This window comes from Oratosquilla oratoria, chromosome 2 (genome assembly GCF_046742065.1).
Source record: "Oratosquilla oratoria isolate Oo_2021 chromosome 2, ASM4674206v1, whole genome shotgun sequence".
NCBI lineage: Eukaryota > Metazoa > Arthropoda > Malacostraca > Stomatopoda > Squillidae > Oratosquilla > Oratosquilla oratoria.
In genome coordinates this window covers 42,100,600-42,124,982 of record NC_134778.1, presented here as the reverse complement: position 1 = coordinate 42,124,982, position 24,383 = coordinate 42,100,600, and the positions used below count along the sequence as shown (strand labels likewise).

The 24,383-nt window shown below is 39.7% G+C and overlaps 1 protein-coding gene across 1 annotated transcript in view; it reads left to right on the top strand.

The window, feature by feature from the left end:
* Positions 1–1,996: 1,996 nt before the first annotated feature.
* The window catches only part of LOC143038575 (aldehyde dehydrogenase 1A1), a 64,356-nt gene continuing 41,969 nt past the window's right edge, over positions 1,997–24,383 (top strand). Inside the window, exons 1-2 of the mRNA XM_076207960.1 lie at positions 1,997–2,153; positions 18,229–18,333. Of these exons, the coding sequence (XP_076064075.1) occupies positions 2,118–2,153; positions 18,229–18,333 (141 nt within the window). The 5' untranslated portion in view covers positions 1,997–2,117. The remainder of the gene's footprint in view (positions 2,154–18,228; positions 18,334–24,383) is intronic.

Here is a 24,383-nt window from a genome sequence, read left to right as displayed (position 1 = left end):
TTTCACGTTCTCAATAAGTAGTTTTAATTTGTTTATATTATAGACTTAATCGATTAAAGGAGACTGAAAGCACTGGGCCTTTCATCAAAGGAAGAAAGAAGAGAAAGAGGTGATTTGAGAGCATTGCTCAGACCATCAAAAGGAGAAGATAGAATTGACAGGAGACCTTTTGATATGGGACAGAATAGGAGAGAACGGGTTAAGCTCCAATGGATCAAAGAACTGGGAAGGGAGAACTGCGTGCCCGTCTGTAGGCGAGCGCCCTTTTTTTTGTGCTTGGGTGTGTGACAACAACAACAATGACAATAACAACAGTAACAACTACAACGACAACAACAACAATGGCAACAACGACAACGACCATGACAACAACGACAACAGCAACAATGGCAACAACGACAACGTCAATGACAACAAGGACAAGGATAACAAAGACAATGATAACAACGACAAACAATAACAGCGACAATGACAACAGTAACAAAAACAATAACGAAAATTACAAAAACGACAACAACGAGTGACAACAACAATAACAACAGCAACAATGACAGCGACCACAATGACATTAACGACAACGATATTGACAACAATGACAACGACAACAACGACAACAATGACAACAACGCTGACAACAACAATGATAACCCAGAAACTTCTTCCTCCAGTGACCTCTCCCAAACATTGCGATGACTTCTCCCAATACCCTTACCATCCTGCTTTCTAAGGACTGACAGTCGGCCAGAGAGCATTATCATTTCCCTCATCTTCGTCGATAGCAGACCTAGTTAGCCTTTGAACTTATAGTTCTTCTCACCCTGAAGAAGCCTCCGTGAGAGGTGAATAGACTTAAGTTTTCGGTGTTTGTGTCAACAGCTTTTGTACTGTTACATTGTGTCATTATAACCATTGGCATTCAGCAGCGCCTTTTACTGCACCCTCTTCTCCATGATTTTGAAATCATGAATGATTATATTCATACTTTGAACTGTGAAGACAAAAAATCATTCTTCAAACTGAAGAATTTGAATCTTAAGATAGCCAAAGCTATTAGCGCAGTTGACTTCAATCCAAATATATATGTATATATATATATACATATATATATATATATATATATATATATATGTATATATATATGTACATATATATATAATATGTATATTTATATATGTATATATATATATATATATATATATATATACATATATATTTTTTATTATTATTCTTTTTTTTTTTACACGGCAAGTACGGGGTGCTTTTGAACTCAGCAGCCAGGTCCCATCATGTCACGTGTATAATATGTAGATGGGGCCGGGCGTGGGTGGGGAACCAGGGGGGGTAGCGCGTGGGATAAAAAATATATCGAGGCCGAGTGAGTGTCTTTACTCCGAGGAGCTTGGGAGTTGACACAATCAGAATGCCAAAAGTTGTAATCATGATTTTTTAACCGACTGTTACTGCCTGCTAGTGTATTTAATATCTTACAATGAAAGGAATCTCGGGGGCTTGCTTCCCTGTATGCAGCCCTGGTTCAGTACTACCTACTTACATGAAGATAATGCAGAAGCTGATATTTAGCAGAGTGGATTATTTCCACATTTTTATGTGAGTGACACGGTAAAATCAGGTGGGAAGCATGTTGGACACCAGGGGAGATTAAGATGTAACAGCAATTAAACCTCTGAAACAGTACATATTAAAATAATGCTATCATGTGATACCTCGCTTGTAATCCCTACGGAGAAGCGCTAACATGTAGCTACGCTGAGTACGCTCTCCGAAAATTATGTAGTCTGCTTGTGTTTGCTTGCGCACACTTGTAAGAACATTATATGTAAACACAGAAAAATTATGTGCACATATTTCCAATATCGTCGAAATATTCATAGACTGCAACGTCTGGATACAATGAAGTGCATGCCGTTGTTCTTTTAGTACAAAATAAACTCACATAAACTTTATAAAAGAAACATTTAGCATCTACCTCGCGTGGAAACTATCAGCCGACACTCGCCTGTCCTTATCCCTCGTCCCAGTCGGCTTCGTCGCTTCCTACATGTAGTTACAGGGTATTGCCCTCACGAATATCTACAGGTTATTACAATTAATCCATCATGGCGATTCACAACCCAGAAATAAAGTATACCAAGGTAAGTCCCGATGTATTTTGACCATAAGTGTTTACAAAGAAATTAATGACGATTTATATTAAGAAAGAAAAATGCAGAAGTACGTAGTTGTTTTGACAGACGATTACGATTGCAGCTTACGGACGGCTCACGCAAGTTTGTTACCAGTGCAAGGAAAAAATAATTAATTTAAACCAACGAATATAGGGAAATGCAATTGGAAGCATTAATTGGCACTTCTGAGGAAATATTCAGTTGGGCCACACTTTGTTCATTGTCAATTATTTTGCTTAGTAACAGGTCATTGTCAAATTTAAATTGATCCAGTTGTTGCGGAGGGGGTGATTTTATACAACTTATTTTCTTTTCTTTCTACAAATATAAAAATAGACAGGGTAAGTGCAAGCACCTACCTTTGTTGTGGTCTTGAATAAAACCACATAACCGTGGCTGGCTTCTGGAATTAAAGAAATCGTAAAATGTAACAAGGATTAATCGAAACCAAGTTGATTTTAAACACACTTTAGAGGAAAACCGTGGCTGGAATTAAAGAAATCGTAAAATGTAACAAAAGGATTAATCGAAACAAAGTTGATTTTATTAAACACACTTTAGAGAGAGGAAAACATTTCGTACTTTAAATTCGCCTGACAGAATGAGACTTTTTCTCATCGGGCCGATTTTTGTCGACTAATGCGAGTTCGTAGCAGAAATGATGTGGTGCTTCTGTAGCGTGCGGTATAACAAAGTATCCGTAGTCTACATTGTAAAATGACCTTCCATTGTATAACCTGATTAACCTAACCTAAGGCCCGTCCAGACGGTCGAACACAGCTTGACGGGCACTACCCACAAACAAGCTAAGCCCACAGGCACAATAGTGTTGTTCAGCGTTGCCGCGTTTTCTACACTGCCGTGTAGTATGGGAGAGTGTTACCATACCGGGGCATACATTTTCCTCGGGTGTGTGCCGACTTTCATACTTGTCAAACTGACAAAATTTTGGTTCTTTTTTTAATATATATATTCTTGAATATGTACAAGGCCCTTATGCCCTAACATATTCAGTAAAATATATATATTTTTTTATATTATCGCTAAAAGAAATCTGAAACTTTAGCGTAGCTTTTTTTCTACTTCGTAAAAACGGTAAAATTTTACTTTCGACCATTGTTGGAATACAGCAATACAAAATTAAATAGTAATTTTGTAAATTAAAATGTATGAACGTAATATGCAATTTTGTGTGCGGAAATGAAAACAAAAAAAGTTGCTAAAACAGATGTAACGAAGTCGTGTACTACGAATGGTATGCCATGTTTGTTATGGTAGATTCCGACGTCGGAGAAATGAAAGGACGATAAATTTGTCTAAGCTAAAGTAAAGTAAAGTAAACTAACCTAACCTAACCTAACCTAACCGGTAAAATTTTACTTTCGACCATTGGAGGAATATAGCCATACAAAAGCTGAGAGAGTGGTTGAAAAGCCCGCCAACGTCTCTCACGACGACGACGACGACGACGACGACGACCAGCCGGATGATATCTAATTTGCAGGTAATGATTTATTAAACACAGGTTAGGTTAGGTTAGGTTAGTTTAGTTTAGTTTAGTTTAGTTTAGTTTAGTTTAGTTTAGTTTAGTTTAGTCTAGTCTAGTCTAGTCTAGTCTAGTCTAGTCTAGTCTAGTTTAGTTTAGTTTAGTTTAGTTTAGTTTAGTTTAGACAAATTTATCGTCCTTTCATTTCTCCGACGTCGGCATCTACCATAACAAACATGGCGTACCATTCGTCGTACACGACTTCGTTACTTAAGAAATCTGTTTTAGCAACTTTTTTATTTTCATTTCCGCACACAAAATTGCATATATCGTTCATACATTTTAATTTACAAAATTACTATTTAATTTTGTATTGCTATATTCCTACAATGGTCGAAAGTAAAATTTTACCGTAAAAACTTATCTTTTGGAGTACAAAATTTTATTAGTAACATAATTACCAATAAAAGTCGTATATTTTGATGTACCATCATTTGACAACTGATTATATGATTCATAAACAACAGCTTGAGTTTTTTAATGTTTTGACCAACCCACTGATCTGTAGAAAAATTGTCCTCGCACAGTTGCCACATGCCGCTATTTTTCTACGTTTTGGTACAAAATTTTACGAAATGTAGGTACGCGCGAAAACAAGCGCGGGATCGCGCTGGTATTGTTTACGTCGCCATAATTTTGCGACCCATTGGATTTTGTTTGGCTTAGTTTGAATGCTTTGAGCGTTCAGCGTATGCGCAGGATATTCAAATTATCTTGTTATTGTGCAAGTGTATGCCCGATTCTTCAAAAGCAAATAAATATTCACTGATTTAAACGCAAATTTGGTTATCAACCGTGGCAAATTAGTTTTTCGAGTAAAAATATTAAGGTTAGACATCAATAACATCATATTTTAATGTAAGTATGTTGTTTTTTAACCTATTTTCTCTCGTATATGAGCAGCTCAGTATCATTGGGTAATATACACTTAGTGATTTTTTTATCCAAAAATCTTCACATGCCAAGTTGCACGTGCGCCGAATGGCCTACCGACTCCGCCGTTTGGCCTTCAAGACAAAAACTCCACAAATCAATCAATCAACCAAGTTGCATGTCAATTGGGCCAGTGGTTTGAATTTTATTGATTATTTCTAAATTGACAACAGTTGCCATGACAACATGATAGGTGTTAGTAAGAATGGTATAAGAAGAAGGTCCTGCAATATTAATGCTCAGGTGATTTATTGACCCATAAATTTTATGGGTCAATAAATCACCTGAGCATGTCATTAACAGTGCAGGACCTTCTTATACCATCCTTACTAACACCTATCATCTTGCCATGGCAACTGTTGTCAATTTAGAAATAATCAATAAAATCCAAACCACTGGCCCAATTGACATGCAACTCATGTGATGGTTTTTGGGTCAACAAATCACCAAGTGTTTAATACACAACGATCTTAAGCTGCTCATAACCGGGAGAATTTTTTTTTTATTACATTAAAATAATATTTTATTGCTGCCTTACCTTAATATTTTTACTCGGAAATCTAATTTACCGAGGTTGATAACCAAATTTGCGTTTGAATCGGTAAATATTTGTTTGCTTTTGAAGAATCGGGCTTAATGATAAAACCTTCACATGCCAAGTTGCATGTCAATTGGGGCAGCAGTTTGGATTTTATAGATTATTTCTAAATTGACAACAGTTGCCATGGCAACATGATAGGTGTTAGTAAGAATGGTATAAGATGAAGGTCCTGGAATGTTAATGACATGCTCAGGTGATTTATTGACCCATAAAATCTTCACATACCAAGTTGCATGTCAATTGGGCCAGCGGTTTGGATTTTATTATTTCTAAATTGACAACAGTTGCCATGGCAACATGATAGGTGTTAGTAAGAATGGTACAAGAAGAAGGTCCTGCAATGTTAATGACATGCTCAGGTGATTTATTGACCCATAAAACCTTCACATGCCAAGTTGCATGTCAATTGGGCCAGCGGTTTGGATTTTATTGATTATTTCTAAATTGACAACAGTTATCATGGCAACATGATAGGTGTTAGTAAGAATGGTATAAGTAGTAGGTCATGCAATGTTAATGACATGCTCAGGTGATTTGTTAACCCATAAAACCTTCACATGCCAAGTTGCATGTCAATTGGGCCAGCGGTTTGGATTTTATAGATTATTTCAAAATTGACAACAGTTGCCATGGCAACATAAGTGTTAGTAGGAATGGTATAAGAAGGCCCTGCAAGGTGATTTGTTGACCCATAAAACCTTCACATGCCAAGTTGCATGTCAATTGGGCCAGTGGTTTGCATTTTATTGGTTATTTCTTAATTGACAACAGTTGCCATGGCAACATGATAGGTGTTAGTAAGAATCATATCAAGGCTATAGCTTTGTGAAAGCAAAGAAGGGCTGAGCCCATGCAGTTCTTCACCCTCTCATTGGTTGACAAATGGGTAGAGGTATGGCTCTCACACTCTTAAAGTTAGTTACTGATTATTTCTCTTCTAGCCTGGATTTCTAAATTGTGGATTTCATAAGCCACAGCACTAACATTCTGTTCCTTATCATTCACATCACAAATCTTGAGTAAGATCAATATTTCTAGTTGTCGCAGACAAATTGTGGAGAACTAATGAAGCAACAATTATTGCTTTTGTGGTCTCCTGGTCTGTCCTCACAACTTTACCTAAATATGCAAATATTTTTTTCAACACACCAAAAGCTCTATCATATTTCTTGTTTTTATTGTGGCTACAATTATCTTTCATGCTTGTCTTGTGGGTAGGGTGGCCAGACGTCCTCCTTTTGGCCGGACAGACCTTTTGAGCACTTTGTCCTCCATCCGGGCACAACCTAACGCCGGACGTGCATTTGTCCTCCTTTCTTGGGGTGTGACAAAAATAAATGAGTAAAATAGATAAATGAATTAATTAATAAAGAAATAAACAAATGAATAGATAAATAGATAACCCTTGGTATACAATAATGCCATACAATTAAATTATGTGGGAGTACCCAGGGCAAGGTCAACGTCGGAACTCGCCAGCCGAGGTAGACAAGAACTGCACAGGACCAATGTTATGAACGTGTGATTGCGTGATTCACATCTCATATATTGGGCTGCAGTCCTGATGTGGCCACGGTGCACTGTGGTTTGGCAATTAATTTATGAGGTTAAGGAGTCTGAAAATGCTGAAAAGAAAGACTTTGTTTAACTCTGACTGGGCCAAAGAGTTTTGCAATCGTGGTGAAGATACAACTAGGTTTTGTTTGTGTTGTAACTTAAATATTCACTTTCAGTTTTATATATATATATATATCTGGAGAGATGATAGTAGATATTTTGTACATGGATACCCAGTGTCACCAAGATGACCGAGGTATTCTCCTACCTCAAATGCCTGACAAATTTGGCTGTTTTGAAAAACTTGGTTATCATACACGCTGCCTAGCCAATGTGGAACATTATAAAATTTTAAATTTGGCCCACATATTGCTTGAACATTGTATGAGAAATGTCCTTTACAACTAAAATACTTTGGATTGTTGCACGTTGGCTTCAGTATGGCAATGTGTGTGCAATCGATGCATCCTACAGCACCAGACATCCCACTAATCATATAAAAATCTTGCATAATCTGCAGCTCCTGGACTTTAGGAAATTTTACATATCGAGGCCTCAGTCCTGCTACATCTCTGGCCACTTGGGAGAGGCATCTGCTAACAGTAGATTAGGAGATGCTGTAGCAATCTCCCATGATATTTTGATTGGTGTCTGTCACCATACACCCAAGTGCAATTAGTACTTGCAGATGAGGGGGAACAAGTCATCCTGGAATTTTGGAAAAAAAAAAATCAAATCTGCTTTTACTCGAGACTAATTGAGATAATACAAGAAAGAGATGGATAGGCAGACTGCACCTTCCTGGATCTGCATGAAGCTTTTGGCAAGGTACCTCACAAAAAAATAATAAGTAAAATTGAAAAAAAAAAGAGGAATTCAAGGTAAACTATTGGAATGGGTGAAGGACTTCTTAACTGGGAAAAAATGAGTGGTACTTAGAAAAGTTTGAAATGGGAAGATGTAAAAAGTGGCGTCCCACAAGGCTCTGTTTTGGCTCCTTTAATATTTGCCATATACATAAATGATATGGACAATAGAGTAAATTGTTACATAAATTCTTTTGCCGACGATGCCAAATTACTCAAGGGAGTGAAAACAGAAGAAGATTGCAGATCGCTACAAGATGACCTGGATAAAGTATGGGAATGGAGCCAGAAATACGAGATGAACTTCAACATCAAGAAATGTAGCATAATGAAATTTGGAAGAGACGAAAACAGAGTTTCGGGAAAATATATGATTGGAAACAAAGAAGTAAAGAAAGTAAACTCGGAGAGGGACCTAAGAGTAATCATCTCAAGTGAATTGAAACCTGACAAACATGTAAATAAACTATTTGGAGTGACTTACAACTTATTAAGATCAATGAAAGTGGCCTTCGACAACATGGATGAAGAGGTGATTAAGGAAATAACCACTACATTGATAAGACTGAAACTAGAATATGCTATATCAATGTGGGCACCAAACACAAAGAAATTAGAAAGAATCCAAAGAGCGGCGACAAAGATGGCATCCACACTATCAAATTTGACATATGAACAAAGATTGGAGAAATTACAGCTGTAAACATTGGAGCAGAGAAGAGAAAGAGGCAACCTGCTGACCATCTTCAGAATTATGAAAAGGATGGAAGTTCTCGATAGAGATGACCTATTGAAATGGGATAAGAGAGAAACAAGAGGACACGATAGCAAGCTAAAGGAGGACAGTTACAGAAGAGACCCGAAAAAGAACAGTTTCCTGCACAGAGTGATCGATGTCTGGAACAAACTAAACAGTGAATGCCAGAACTATACACGAGTTCAAGAACTATTAATACCACTCAGGTACTTCCTTGTCATTGCGATCCTCGTAATTTTGAAGATTTCACCGGAGTCCAGACTTCGCTGCCACCCCGACCGACGTGTGTGTGTATGTGTATGTATATGTATATGTATATATATATATATATATATATATATATATCTACATAATACTATAATGTGTGTGTGTGTGTATTCACCTAGTTGTATTTTACGGGAGGAGAGCTATGGTTGTAGTGTCCAGCTTTTGTATCTTTCCGCATCCAGTTTGTTCTTAAAATCTTGTATAGTTTTAGCACTCGCTGTTTCCTCATTCAGTTTGTTCCAGATATCTATCACTCTGTGTGGAGAAGCTATTTTATTTCATGTCTCTTCTGTAACTGTCTTTAACTTTCTTCTCGTGTCCTATTGTTTTTCTACTGTCCCACTGTCTATCAAGAATTTCCATCCCCTTTCATAATTCTGTAGATGGTTAGTAAATCGCCTCTTTCTCTTCTTTGTTCCAGGGTTGGTAGATTTAGTTTATCCAATCTTTGTATGTTAGATTAGAGTATTGGTGCCATATTTGTTGTTGCTCATTAAATTCTTTCTAGTTTCTTTGTTAATTTTTAGAACTAGGTGTCCATAATGTTGCAGCATATTCCAATTTTGGTCTTATCACTGTAAACTAATATTTTCTTTACCATATCTTCATCCATGCAGTCAAAGGCTACTTTCATTGACCTAAAGTTAAAAGTTTCTGACTAATTTGTTGACATGTTGGTCTGGTGTCGTGTCATTAGAGATAGTTACTCTAAGGTCTCTTTCCGAGTTGACTTTTTTTTTTTAACTTTGTACCAATTTTATATTGGCCTGATATTCTATTTTTGCTTTTTCCAAATTACATATGCTACATTTCTTAATGTTGAAGTTCGCTTCACACTTCTGATTCCATTTCCAGTCTTTGTCCAGGTCTTCTTGAAAAGATTTGCAGTCTTCCTCTGTACTTACTCTAGTAGTTTCACATCATCTGCAAAAAATGTTCATATAACATTCCACACCTTCATCCATGTCATTTATATAAATAGTAAACATTATTGGAGTCAATACAGAGCATTGTGGGACTACACTTGTCATATTTTCCCAATTTGAGTTCTTGTCTCTAAGTACCACCCTCATTTTCCTTCTGTTCAAGAAATTTCATCCATTCCAGTAACTTTCCTTGTATTCCACCTATTATTTCAATTTTTCTTATTTCTTTTTTGTGTGGTACTTTGTCAAAAGCCTTTTGTAAGTCCAAGAAAGCGCAATTTCCCCATCTGTCTCTTGTATTATTTCTATTAAACTTGAGTAAGAGCATATTAAGTTTGTAGTACGTGATCTTCCACTTCTAAAACCAAATTGTTTAGGGTTCAGTATTTTGTTCTCTTCCAAGTGTTAATCTATTTCTTCCTAATATTCTTTTTTTCATATTTTTGCTACTGTGCTTGTAAAGGATACCGGTCTATAGATTGTTGGATTTTCTTTGTCTCGTCCTTTTTATATTGGTACAATATTTGCATTTTTCCAATCTTGTGGTACTTTTCCTTCTTTGAGTGAATGCTTATATGTATGTGTATATATGTATTTACCTAGTTGTATTATATGGGAAGGGGAGCTATGCTCATAGTGACCCATCTTTGTATCTCATAACATCTAGTTCTTAATTTTTGTATGGGTTTTGCACACACGATTGTTTCGTCCAATTTGTTCCAGACATCCATCACTTGGTGTGGAAAACTGTTTTCTTTTTTCAGATATCTTCTATGATTATCCTTTTTGAGTTTTTCATGTCCCTATGTTATTCTTTTATATATATATAGTGGTAGAACTGCACCAATACAAGTATCTTTTCCTTTCATTCAGGAAACTAAGCTTTCCAAACAACAATACTGTGCATACCTAATAAAACGACCCAACTCTCAGAATTTAAGGCTATAACGAACTGAAGGTGAAGGGTCACTGGTCACCTGTATTTGAGCGTAGCTACGATGTTGTCTTTGTCCTTTGGAACAGATGAAAGTCACTGGGTGGAGTGGTAATCGTGTGCGAGATTCGACAGTGATGCTCACGCCTCCATATTTACCATGCATTCTGACCCACACCTACAGCCTGACTGCACAATGTCGGTGCGATTTTTTACATCGGCATGATATTATTCGGAAGGGTAGAAATGCTGGTGAAGTGTCAGCGATGAAGTACAGTTCACTCAGTCTCCGCCTACATCCAAACACGCAAGGCCAGTATAAATGCTTGGGCACGCTGGGTAATAACTAGGAGGCACTAAATCAATATCTGTATGTTGTAGATAAAGAAACATTTTAATAGAAACATGCTGTACTTAAACACTTATGTGATGTGGTTAGTGACCACATCATGGTATAATGGAAATCATCCAGTAAGAGAGGGATTAAAGTAAATTGTAATTCTCTTTGAAGGCTTATAGGATTTCCCGTCCGCCATGACATAAATTATACACAATGAATATTTTAATGCGTTGTACAAGTGATGCAAATAATATTACATATAAATACTTTTTACAATATAAGGGCTATCCTTATATGTGACAACAATATTTACAATATACAATTTTGATTATAATTGACATGTAATGATTTTGCCCAAGATTAATAATTTGATTACACTACAAAGCTATATGTGTTAAGGGGACACTGCAGAAGTGGCGTGTTGCAACATTACTCCCCCCCCCCCCCCGGAGTGGCCGGTGAAACGAGACAGTCTTGGAGGTCCGGAGGCGCTTGGGAGGAGTAGGAATGGGAGTGCTGTTGACGGGAGTGTCCGTGGGGTGCTTGGGAGTAGGAATGGAAGTGTTGTTGACGGGAGTGTCGTGGGGTCAAAAAGGTAGGCCGGTTGGACCCGATGAATGGAAATGTGGTCACGCTTTCCGTTTCGCCGAATTGTCACGGTCTTCCTGGTGCGGCGCAAAACTTCGAAGGGGCCTTCGTACGGAGGCTGAAGGGCTTTTCTGACGGCGTCCGTTCTGACGAAGACGTGGGTGCACTGGAGAAGGTCCTGGCTCACGAAGGTTCTAGGCGACTTGGCGTGGCGTGGTGGGACGGGGTGGAGCTTGGCCATGGTCTTCTTCAGTTGGAAGGCGAGGTCGTGTGGAGTACAGAAGTTGGAGTGAGGCCTGTCAGCGACGAATTCTCTGAGAAGCCTGAGGGTGGTGCCGAAAACGAGTTCAGCAGGAGAGTGGCCAGTGTCAACCTTGAGGGAGGTCCTGATGCCAAGGAGCACAAAGGACAGCGCCACTGACCAGAGCTCGTTCTTATGGGCGTGGGCGTAGAGGGTGGCCTTGAGCTGGCGATGAAAACGCTCTACCATGCCGTTGGCCTGGGGATGGTAACTGGCAGTACGGTAACGGCGGATACCAAAGAGGGCTATTACCTTGTTCCAGAGGGTCGACTCGAACTGGTTGCCTCTGTACGAGGTTAGGTTGGTCGGGACACCGAAGCGAGCAACCCAGTTGTCGACGAACGCTCATGCAACGGTGTCGGTGTGATGTCAGGAATGGGAATCGCCTCTGGCGAACGAGTGAAGCGGTCGACACAGGTGAACACGTACTTGTAGCCGTTGAAGTATGGGAGTGGGCCGAGGATATCGACGTGTATGTGGCTGAACCTGGTAGAGACAAGTGGGAAAAGAGTTGCTGGGAAAAATGTGTGTCGTGTTACCTTGGAAACCTGTCACTGGAGGCAGGTGCGGGCCCAGTGCCTGGTGTCCTTGTAGATGCTTGGCCAGATGAACTTGGAGGTCAACATCCGTTGGGATGCACGGATGCCAGGGTGTGCAAGGTCATGAAGGTGGCGGAAGAGTTGATGCCGGAATGACGTAGGGATAAAGGGGCGAAGGTTGCCGGTGGAGACGTCAGCATACAGACAGATGTCTGTGCCAGGTACTTGAATTTTCTCCATCTTGAGGGAAGGGTTGTCCAACAGTCGCTGCAATGGCGGCGTAGTCGATGACAGGAGACTGCGTGAATGTTTCTGGAGAGGGCGTGAGCCGGTGCGTTGTCAGTACCTTGGACGTAACGAATATCTGTGGAGAACTGAGAAATGTACTGTAAGTGACGGAGCTGAGTAGGTGTATAGCTGGCTTTGTTAGCGTGGAAGGTGGTGGCGAGGGGTTTATGGTCTGTGAAGATGAACTGTCGAGCTTCAAGGAAATACCTGAATCGTTGGACTACCCGGTAGACAGCAAGAAACTCCCTGTCGAATGCGCTGTGGTTCTTCTCGGCCTTGCTCAGTTCCTTGGTAAACAAGGCGAGCGACTTCCAAGCACTGTCGACGTATTGTTGCAAGACGGCGCCGATTCCGTCGTTGGAGGCGTCAGTGGCGATGGATGTGAAGGCCTCCGGGGCAGGGAAGCTAAGGTGGCGACGGTGTCCAGCGCAGTCTTCGCAGAAGCGAAAGCTTCGTCGGTTTGAGGACACCAAGCAAGCTTTATGGACTGACCACGCTTGCAAGGCCTAATGAGAGAATACAAAGTTTGTAACTAGGGTGGCCAGACGTCCTCCTTTTGAGCACTTTGTCCTCAATTCGGCGCAACCTCACGCCGGACGTGCATTTGTCCTCCTTGGGGTGTGACAAAAACAAATGAATAAACAAACAAATAAATAAATAGATAATCCTAGATATACAATAATGCCGTACAATTTAATTATGTGGGGGTACCCAGGCCAAGGTCAACGTCGGAACTCGCCAGTCGAAGTAGACAGGAACTGCATAGGGCCAATGTTGTGAACGTGTGATTGCATGATTCACATCTCATACATTGGGCTGCAGCCCTAACGTGGCCACGGTGCAGTGTGGTTTGGCAATTAATTTATAAGGTTAAGGAGTCTGAAAATGCCGAAAAGAAAGAGGGCAGAAATACAAAAAGTAGAGGGCAGAAATACAAAAAGAAATGAACCTCCAGGCAATTAATGTGAGGATACAACTAGGTTTTGTCTGTGTTGTAACTTGGTAAGAAATAGTTTTTTTTTTGTTTCATTAGAAGTGAAAAATATTCACTTTCAGCTTTTTATTATTATTATTATTATTATTATATATATATATATATAATATATATATATATATATATATATATATATATATATATATATATATTACTGTATATTATAATCGTCGATATGCAGTGTCCTTTTTGGAAATTTGGAAATAGCCACCCTATTTGTAACATGAAGGAACACTTAGGGATGAAGCGATTGTAAATTTTTATCATACCTAAGAACTGCTTGAGTTGTCTCTGGGTGGAGGGCTTCGGGAACTGGCGGATGGCATCACACTTGGTACGCAGAGGTGAAATGACAGTGGAGACAGTGTGTCACAGAAAATCTACGGAGGCCAATTCAAATTTCGACCTGGCGGCGTTGATTTGGTTTCCGTAGTCTCTTAGACGGGTGAGTGCTTCTTCGAGGTGAGGGCGGTGGGTGGCTTCATCAGGGCTGGTGACGAGGTCATCTATGTATGCGAAACAGAATGGCAAGCCACATAGAACTTCGTCGATGAAGCGCTGGAATGTCTGTGCTGCATTCTTCAGGCCGAAGGGCATCCGGACGTACTCGTAGAGGCCAAATGGGGTGGTAATGGCCGTCTTCGGGATGTCATCGGGGTGGACAGGGATCTGATGGAAGGCTTGCACAAGATCCACCGTAGAAAAGATGGTACAGCCGAAGAGCTGGGAGCCAAATTCTTGGATGTTGGGGATCGAAGACAGTTTAGGAGTTCAGTGCACGGTAGTCACCGCACGGTCGCAAATCGTCGCTCTTTTTAGGTACGACGTGAAGCGCTGAAGACCATTTGCTTTTGCTGGGTCAAATGATCCCTTGACGCATAAGGGACTCGAAATCGGCCTTGATGATGCGTTGTCGTTCGGATGCGAGACGTCGTGCTTGGCGTGGGTTGGGCGGCCAGAAGTGACGATGCAGTGTTCGACGTGGTGACGTATCGGCGGAGTGCATGGATGTGGCTGAGTGAGGGTGGGAAACTGGTGCAGTAGGGAAGCAAAAGGGGTGTCTTGACTGGTGACAGATGCTGGTGCTAACGCCAGGTCGAGCGTGGCCGTAGGACGAGAGGCGCGTTGAGACATCGTAGAGGCGAGGTAGCTGCATGTCTGCGAGAAGACCGTAGTGGTTGAGGAAATCGGCTCTGAGGATTGGTTGAGATACGTCGGCGACGTAGAACGTCCACTCAAAGGCACGACGGAGGTTGAGGGATAAGGTTAAGGTAGATTTCCGGAAGACGTCGATCTTCATGTTAGCTGCGTAGAGGGAAGTGAGTGGTGGTAACATTCTTGAACTGGCTATAGCGGGAAGTATGCTTACTGTAGCACCGGTGTCAATAAGAAATAGGTGGCGCGTCAGAGGGTCTCTGATGTACAGGAGTTGTGAAGAAGAAGGGCGAACATTATGCACCTCTAATGTTCGCCGCTGGAGTTTAAAGTGGGGAAATGGGGGAAGGCGCAGGGTTGGTTACACTTGCGTGCCTTGGAACCGAACTGGGTATGGTAGTAACATACCGTGCTCTTGGATCTCGGTGTGTAGCTGGAACGTTAACTGCGGGAAAAATTACGGCGGTCTGCTGCTTGAACTTGTTCCTTGAGCTCGCTAACTTGCAAGTGTGAGTTGGACCACCATGTCGACGAGGCGCTCGTAGAGGGGGTTTGTCTTATTTGAGACGGAGGGCGAAGAAACAATTTCGATGAGCTCGTCGGCGAATGTGGCGAGTTTCTCCACGGGAAGCTGGTCCTTCACAGTGAAGAGGCTACGCTGGATAGTGGCGGGCAGACGTTGGTAGAACAACTGGAGAAAAAGGGTCTTGTCGAACGTGTCGTACTTGTCTGCCAGGAGGTTCCTCATGCGGTGTAGTAGGTCTGACGGTCTCCCGTTACCTAGTTCTTCCTTAGAGAGGAGCTCTTGAAGGCGTGTAGCGACGGATGACTGGAATCTGGCAAGGATAGCGTCCTTTAAGTCCTCGTGCGGAGTATCTGATATTAACGCTGAACAGATAGCGTCAGATACACGAGAAAGGACGTCCGGAGGGAGAATGGAGCAGGCGTTGCTGAATTTGGCGAGGCTAGTAGAGATGCGCGACGACTTGATATTACATTCTAGAATGTAACCTCATAGTCGGGTTGTGATTGAGGAAAGGTGGTGCATGAAAGGCATTGACGGCAGATAGGGTTGCAGGTTGCTGGGGTGGGTCGATGGGTGGTTCTTGCATAGGAACCACATCCGCTGAGGTAGGAACAGGCTGGTCTATGATGGTTAGGGCGTCGGACCTGCGGCGGCCAGGGCGGCAGGCGGAGGCTGGGGGAGCTGGTAGTCCACTCCACGAAGCGGAAGCTGAGCTATGGTCCACTTCAGGAAGCGGCAGGCGGCGGCTGGGACCGGTGGCGCTGGTTGACCATTCCAAGGGATCACCAAATGATGTGGTTAGTTATTACATCATGGTAAAGGGGTAGTAATCCACGAGGCGGAAGCTGCGCTGTGGTGCATTTCAGGAAGCGGCAGACGGCGACTGGGTCTGGTGGCGCTGTTTGTCCACTCCAAAGGGTCACCGTTTGTTGTGATTAGTTATTACATCATGGGAATTAGTTTTATTCAGTAAGAAAGATGAAAGGAAATCTTATTTTTCTCTGAGATTATTATTCCATTCCCCGTCCATCATGACATAAATTATACACAATGAATATTTTAATGCTTTGTGCAAATTATGCAAATAATGTTATAAATACTTTTTACAATATAAGGGCTATCCTTGTATGTGACAACAATATTTGTAATATACAATTTTGATTATAATTGACACATAATGATTTTGCCCAAGATTAATCATTTAATTATACTAAGCTATATGCGTTAAGGGGACACTGCAGTTGTGGCATGTTGCCACATATATTTGTTACAGAAAATGCATATTTAACATGCGTCTTACTCATGATATGCTTTATTTTATCGACTATGTTATTATTCCAGTGAGTGGTTGTAAAGGTAGGCATGGCGGGGGCGAGAGCACTATTGTCCGTGGGCCTAAAATGCAAATGGCCCTGTCTGTGTGAGGACAGACTTCGTAAACTTAAATTTTAAATATTATTTTTTCCTTAATGGGGAAAGAATGAACCGGAGAAATCCTGTGGTGTCATAGTTGAGGTGAATAGATCGTCTGTTGCTAGCCAGAACATTGTCGTCAACACGTAAATCGATATTGTCTTAACGAGATAGCATCTTCTTAAACTCTTCATAACCAGAAGTTTCTCGGGAGTTGAATAGTCTGGCGTTTGCTAAATGAAATTCCTGAAAAGGTTAATCGAGGTGCGGTCTAATTTTTGGAACGCAGGTTCTTGAAAGTGAATGGGATTGCCTGGCCCTTGCCGGAACAAATTGTCTAGTATTCGAGAGAGCTTGACCAATTTACAGGGTATATATGCGTTGACACAAATCGCAAGTAGAAGCGATGTAATTCAAAGAGGCCCTGACGTCGCGAAGTTTTGAAAGCAGGTGGGCAACGCGTGGGATTCGCGCTCGGGGAACCCGCGTTCAAAGCGCCGCTACAGCCGGGCCTGATTGTTTGAATTACATCGCTGCTACTAGCGATTTATTCCATAGTAATGACAACGGCGAAGCAATTAAAAGCTTCGTTATTGCCTTGCGAAGTAGTAACGCGTGGGACTCGCTCTCAGAGGAACCCGTGGTAGCTTCGCGACGGTCGGGCCTGATTGTTTAAATCAAGATCTAAGAATATAAGGTCTAACCACTTCCGACCGAATTTCGAGGGAGTTGGCGCAGCGGGCCCGTGAACGTCACCTGGCTGTTCAAAGTGGAGTTAGCGGGTCCTATAGCTGTCAGTTGAAGCTGGTCCGTCGTTGGAAAATGACGTTGCCTTCGCTCGCTTTGCTCCACGCAATTAGTTATATTGACAAATATTATATAAAATATATATATAAATATATATAAAATATTATAGTTCCTGTCTATATGAATATATAATATATATGATATATATATATATATGATATATTATATATATATATATATATATATATATATATTATATATATATATATAATATATAAAATATTATAGTTCCTGTCTTCCTTGGCGTTTCACAGTTTTCTTCAGTGTATCACAAAGAGAAAATGGACTCAGCCAAATGACGTCAGAAGCTGCGCAGAAGAATGTAAACGGTCTGACCTGTATATTTAGACCTTGGTTTAAATAACATCGCTGCTACTAGCAATTCGTTCCATAATTACTGTCCTCACTATAAGCATTTGATTGTTGCCTAATCCTTCAATTGGCAATAGGAATTTGTCTTTGTCTGGTTATAGGTGATTTCATTCAGTTGTGGGAAACTGCCCACTGAAAAGGCCAAACCCATTGCGAAACGACCCTTTGGCATTTGGGCTTTTTTTCACTTGTAACTTGTTCCTAGTAGTGGCTCCACTGTTTCATTACCCCTTGGAGAACCCTCTCGCCATTAAAAAATATTGTTTATTTATTGATTCTTGCTTATTTTATTTATATAAATTATTTACTTGTTTATGTTTTGTTTAACGCAGCTCTTCATCAACAACGAATTCGTGGCGGCAGAGAGCGGGAAGGAATTCGAGGTGATCAACCCATCAACTGAAGATGTCATCTGCAGAGTGTCTGAGGCGGACAAGGTGAGGAATAACGTGTGGCCCCCTACCTCGCGCACACACACTAGCACACACTTCCCGCCAGCAACAAGGACTCAAAGTAGGAGTATATTTCCTTAATAACCAGCAGTTCTGAATGGGGACTATCGCACCAAAGTTGTCTAGTCATGAGGTTGCCTGAGAAAAGGAAGTTTACTGAAAGCAAGGACATTTGAATTTAAAAGTGATCAGTATTAATTTTTTAGTAGCTTTCTCTCCGATCATACTACTTCATGGCTCTGGTCTGCATAAAACGTGTGTTGTCAGTACTCGGTAGCCCATATGGGGGACAAACTAAGAGGAATTAGGATGACCGTAACGATAGTATGTAATCATAAGTAATATCTTACAAAGGAGCATGCCGACAGGAGACCTTTTGGTCCATAACTAGGTCGGATGCGAAAAAGAAAAATATATAATTTAAATGATCATGAATAAAATAAAATGCATAGGTATAGTTTAATAATAAACAAACAGGTAAATAGTAAATAATAATAAATTTACAGGTAAATAATATTAAGTGATAATCAAACGAATAATAAAAACAAACAAATAATACCCGTAGACAGCGGCTAGCAAGTTCGAAAACCTGGAAGGCGGCTTTTGTATAAAGGTTAGACATAACAACAACTATGTCACAGGAAACACTGTACGAAGACGACAATTTTATCACACAGTCCTCAGATGGGGGGAATATCTCCAATTTGCACGGATGGTAAAGGATTTTTGCCAACTGTTTGTGGAGCCCTTATATTCGATATGAGCTATTTGGAGCCTGGAGGAATCTAGAATGTATGAATTTTGCAATACATTTGGGAAGACATCAATAGTGATTGGTGTGCCGACTTGCTTGCAAGGTAAAATAGCTCTTACTTTCATTGACATAAGTTGTTCATTGTTGTTGTAACCCCAACTACAAGAAACGTACTTGACTGCACGTATTTGGTGAACAACAAGTAATAACGATTAGATAAATATAAGCAAGTCACACAATATGGAGAAATAATAAAATCTAGCATATATTTCGATTTAAATCGGGGAATTCCTTCTGTACAAAGATGTACGGAAACTGGTGTGTGTGTGATTCACCACGGTCTTAGATCAAGTGTTGAACTTGTGACCGACATTTATTATCCTTCCGGATGAGAGCTCTGCTCAAATGTCCCTATTTATGGGTAATATTTTGACCTAAAAGACAAAGACAGACACACACACACACACACACACACACACACACACACACACACACACACACACACACACACACACACACACACACACACACACCTGTGGTTACACGTGATCCAAAGACCAAGTGAATACACACACACTCACTCACTTCCGTCGAATGGACGGCGGGAATTAGTGTACCGAAGAAAAAGGAAAATCTACGTGGATCTCAACGTCCAGGAAGTGCCTTATTTATTTATAGGGAAGGGGAGTGCTCGTGGTGTAGTGGGGGAGTGATAGGGAAGGAAATATTGAGGGAAATGGAAGGAAATGAGGAAGAGAGGGACATGGTCCAGGAGGCCAGGCGTCTAGTAAACAAGAGGCGGACCGACAATAATGATTTTGGTGACGACGGGATCAACAAAAATGTAAAGATTAGAAGTATAGATAAGAGCAGCACAGTGGAAGGTGATGATAGTAGTTTCCAGGGATTTAAAGAGGGTGGGGGAGATACCAACCTCCCCCGATTGGCAAGACTAGAGGAGAAACTTGATAAGATAACCGAACATTGGGAAAACAGGTTCGGTTACGTAGTTAAAATTGCGCAGAGTTGAAAAATTGGAAGAACTAGAGAAGGCGAACAAAAACTTAACTAATGAAACAGAAGAATGAAAAAGACAGTTAAAAGAAGTAAAAGAGGAGAATGAAGAATTAAAGAGGAATAATAAAGTCAACAAAGAGGCCATAGCAAAGGAAGCACAGGGTTGGAAAAAATACAGGAAAACAGTAAAGTTGCATTTCCTGACAATTATACAGCAAATAAAAGAACAAACTGAAGACTCGGTTATCAAAGTGATGAGACAGAAGGAGAATATAGTAAGAGACTTGGCAGATACAAAGAAATGTATAATTATATTAGGAATGGAAGAGAAACATAACCTAGATAGAACTTCAAGAATCAATAAGGAAAAAGAAAAAGTAAGCAGTTTACTAGAATTAGTTCAGGAAGATGAACCTGAAATCGTGAAACAAATTGAAGAGATGTTAGACTCGGAAAGTATAGTACAGATAAGACCAGACCAATTAAGATTAAATTCAGGTCACAAACGACGGCAGAGAATATTTTAACAAAAACAGGGAAACTAGCAGCAAGTGAACACTATAAAAATGTATGGATAAAAAGAGAAATGAATAAAGAGGAAAGAGGAGGAAAAATTAAAGGACATGAAGCTAAGAAAAAAAAACGAGATGAGAACAGTCAGAAAAAGAGAAATTCTATTGGAGAGTAGTGAGTATGAAAGTAAGGAAATACAACATACTAGAGAAAAACAAAAGGGAAACAGAGAATACAATGGAAGTGGCAGAAAACTAAGAGTGTCTTACACAAATATAGATGGATTAATAACAGGATTGAATGAGCTGAATGATTATCTGAAGGAAAAAGAACCGGACATAATGGGAATTGTAGAAACGAAATTAAAAGGTCCACTACCACCCAACAGTGTAGGACATGATGCATATAATTATTGGATTAGAAACAGAGAGACAAAGTAAGGGGGTGGAGTTATGTTCCTGGCTAAGAAGGATATAAACGGGAGGTGTGTCACATATGGAAAGAATACAGTAGAGATGATTATGATCGAAGTGGAAGACAGAGATAAGAAGAGCAGAAAGTTTGTGATAAATTATGTGCCTCCAAAAAAAGCCTCGTGGGAAGAGAGTGAACATAAAAGTATGTTAGAGGACACAAGGATAACATTAAATAAGATAATGGAAGATGGAGGAAGAATAGTTATGATGGGCGACTTTAATTGCAAAGAAGTCTGCTGGGAAGAGATGACAGTAAAGGGTGGAGACGGCTCATGGGGAAATGTTCTACTCAAGATGATTATTGAACATACAATGACACAGTGGATACAGGAGAACACTAGGTATAGAAATGAAGAACCATCAAGACTAGACCTAATAATCACATCTGAACCTAGAATAGTGGAAAAGATTGAATATAAAACACCAATAAGTAAAAGTGACCACATATTGATAGAACTGGAACTAAATGAGGAAAAATAAATGAAAAGAAATGAACAATACAGAAAAGGAAGAATGATGTATGAAAAAACAAACTTTGATAAAATAAGGGAATTCTTTCAAAAAGAAAACTGGGAAGGAATATACAAAGAAGAAACAACAGTGGAAGAGAAATTGAATATTTTGACAAAAATTTATAAAAAAAAAAAAAAAAAAAAAAGTGGAAAAGTATGTCCCAAGACAAAAACAAGAAAAAGAATATGTAAAATGCTGGTACATCAAAAATTGTAGGGAGTTAAAAGACAAGAGACAAAGCTTGGACCAAATGGAAGAGAGACAAAAGACCTGAAAAATGGAAAATATATACTTGTTATAGAAATGAATATGTACAAGTGTGCAGAGAGGAGAAGAGAAAATATGAAAAAGATGTCATAGAAAAATGTGAAGATCAACCAAAACTATTTTACAGATTTGTAAACAACAAACTGAAAAACAAACAAGATTTGGAGAAATTAAGACAAGGAGTTGAATACACAGAGGAAATAGAAATGGTGTAAATTATGAACAAACATTTTAAATCAGTGTTTACAAGGGAGAACATACAACCTGAAGAGATTGAATGGAAAGAGAAAGTCCCTCCTATGAAAGAAATAGAAGTAACAAAGAATGAAATAATGAAACACTTGAGTAATCTTAATGTCAGAAAATCGCATGGACCAGATGAAATAGCAAACTGGATTTTGAAAGAATGCAGGAATGAACTGGCAGACAAAATACATAGCATAATAAACAGTTCCTTGAAAGAAGGAAAAGTTCCAGAAGATTGGAAAAAAGCAAATATAGTCCCTATATATAAAGGGGGAAATAAAGAAAACCCTACCAACTATAGACCAGTCTCTCTAACAAGTACAATAGCAAAAATTTGTGAAGGAATGATCAAAAGTAGATGGGTAAAGTATTTAGAAAAAAAAACAACGTGCTAAATCCAAGGCAATTTGGATTCAGACAAGGACGATCATGCGTCACCAATTTAATATGTTTCTATTCAAGGCTAATAGATATAATACAAGAAAGAGATGGATGGGCTGATTGTGCATTTCTAGACCTAAAAAAAGCTTTTGACAAAGTACCACATAAGAAGTTGCTTAAGAAATTAGAAACTGAAGGAGGAATACAGGGCAAACTGCTTAAATGGATGGAAGACTTTTTGCAAGGAAGAAAAATGAGAGTAGTGATAAGAGACAAACACTCAAAATGGGATGAAGTAATAAGCGGTGTTCCACAAGGAACAGTTTTGGCCCCAATAATGTTTGCTATATATATTAATGATATGGATGAAGAAATTAAAAGTTATACGAGCTTCTTTGCAGATGATGCAAAACTATTAAAAAAAGTGAACACGGAAGAAGATTGTGAATCACTACAGAGTGATCTAAATAAAGTCTGGGAATGGAGTAGGAAGTGGGAGATAAAGTTCAACACTAAAAAGTGTAGTATAATGGAATTTGGAAAAAGCAAAAACAGAATAACAGGATCATATAAATTGGGAGAAGAAGGAATAAAAAAAGTAGAAAATGAGAAGGACCTGGGAGTCATTGTTATGAATAATATGTCACCTGAGAAACATATAAATAAGATTTTTGGAGAAACTTATAATCTAATAAGAACAATCAAAGTGGCATTTACATACCTGGATAAAGAAATGGTGAAGAAAATTCTAATCACTCTGATAAGACCAAGATTGGAATATGCAGCAACGATGTGGTCACCAAGTACAAAAAAATGTATAAAAAAAAACTTGAAAGAATACAAAGAGCGATTACAAAATTGGCACCAACACTCTCAAAACTATCGTATGAAGAGAGACTAGCAAAACTTGAACTACAGACACTAGAGCAAAGAAGAAAGAGAGGAGATTTGATAGCTATTTACAGAATCATGAAAGGCATAGAAATTATTGATAGAATCTGATAAAATGGGATGATAGAAATACAAGAGGACACGGAAAGAAAATCAAGAAAGACAGCTATAGAAGAGATCTGAAAAAGAACAGCTTTCCTCACAGAGTAATAGACAGTTGGAACAAGTTAGATGAGAAAGTGGTGTGTGCAAAAACAGTACATGAATTTAAAAATAGTTTAGATAGAATGAGATATGAAGACGGGACACTACGAGCATAGCTCCCCTTCCCGGAAAATACAACTAGGTAAATACAACTAGGTAATACACACTCGAGGCGCAGTTGGTAGAGTTCTCTATTGCCGCTGCGGCTGTCCGAGTTCGAATCCCACCCTGTGCTGAAATAATTTCAGTATCGCTGCGCAGTTACTCCAACTCGTGGGCGGAGAGTTGGGGGTGTGTGCGCGTGTAAGGTCACAGTATCGCCTCCAGACTGGTCATATACGAGTTCTGAGCTCCCTTCCGGGAAGGAAATAGCTGTCGATCATGTGATCCAAGACCATGGTGAAAAAAAAAAAAAAAAAATCGTTGCCCATCAGAAATTAAGTACCGCCTCGCAGTGCTGCGTGCTGAAATTTATTCAATCTTGGCCGGGGGTCGAACCCAGATCGCATAATTTGCGGTCGAGAATGTATTGTTGAACCATGTAAGTATGGATATATGCTAATAAGAACACTGGTAATTTGTGCTCTGTTATGCAAGAGTGATCACTGGGAAAGAAAAACTAAACGAAGCAAAGGCTATATAGCACTGAAGATGTAATATACGAAAAATCTTTGATTTTTTAGTTTTTCTTTCCTAGTGGTCACTCTTGTGTGTGTGTGTATGTATGTATGTATGTACGTATATATATATACACATAATTATATGCTGGTACA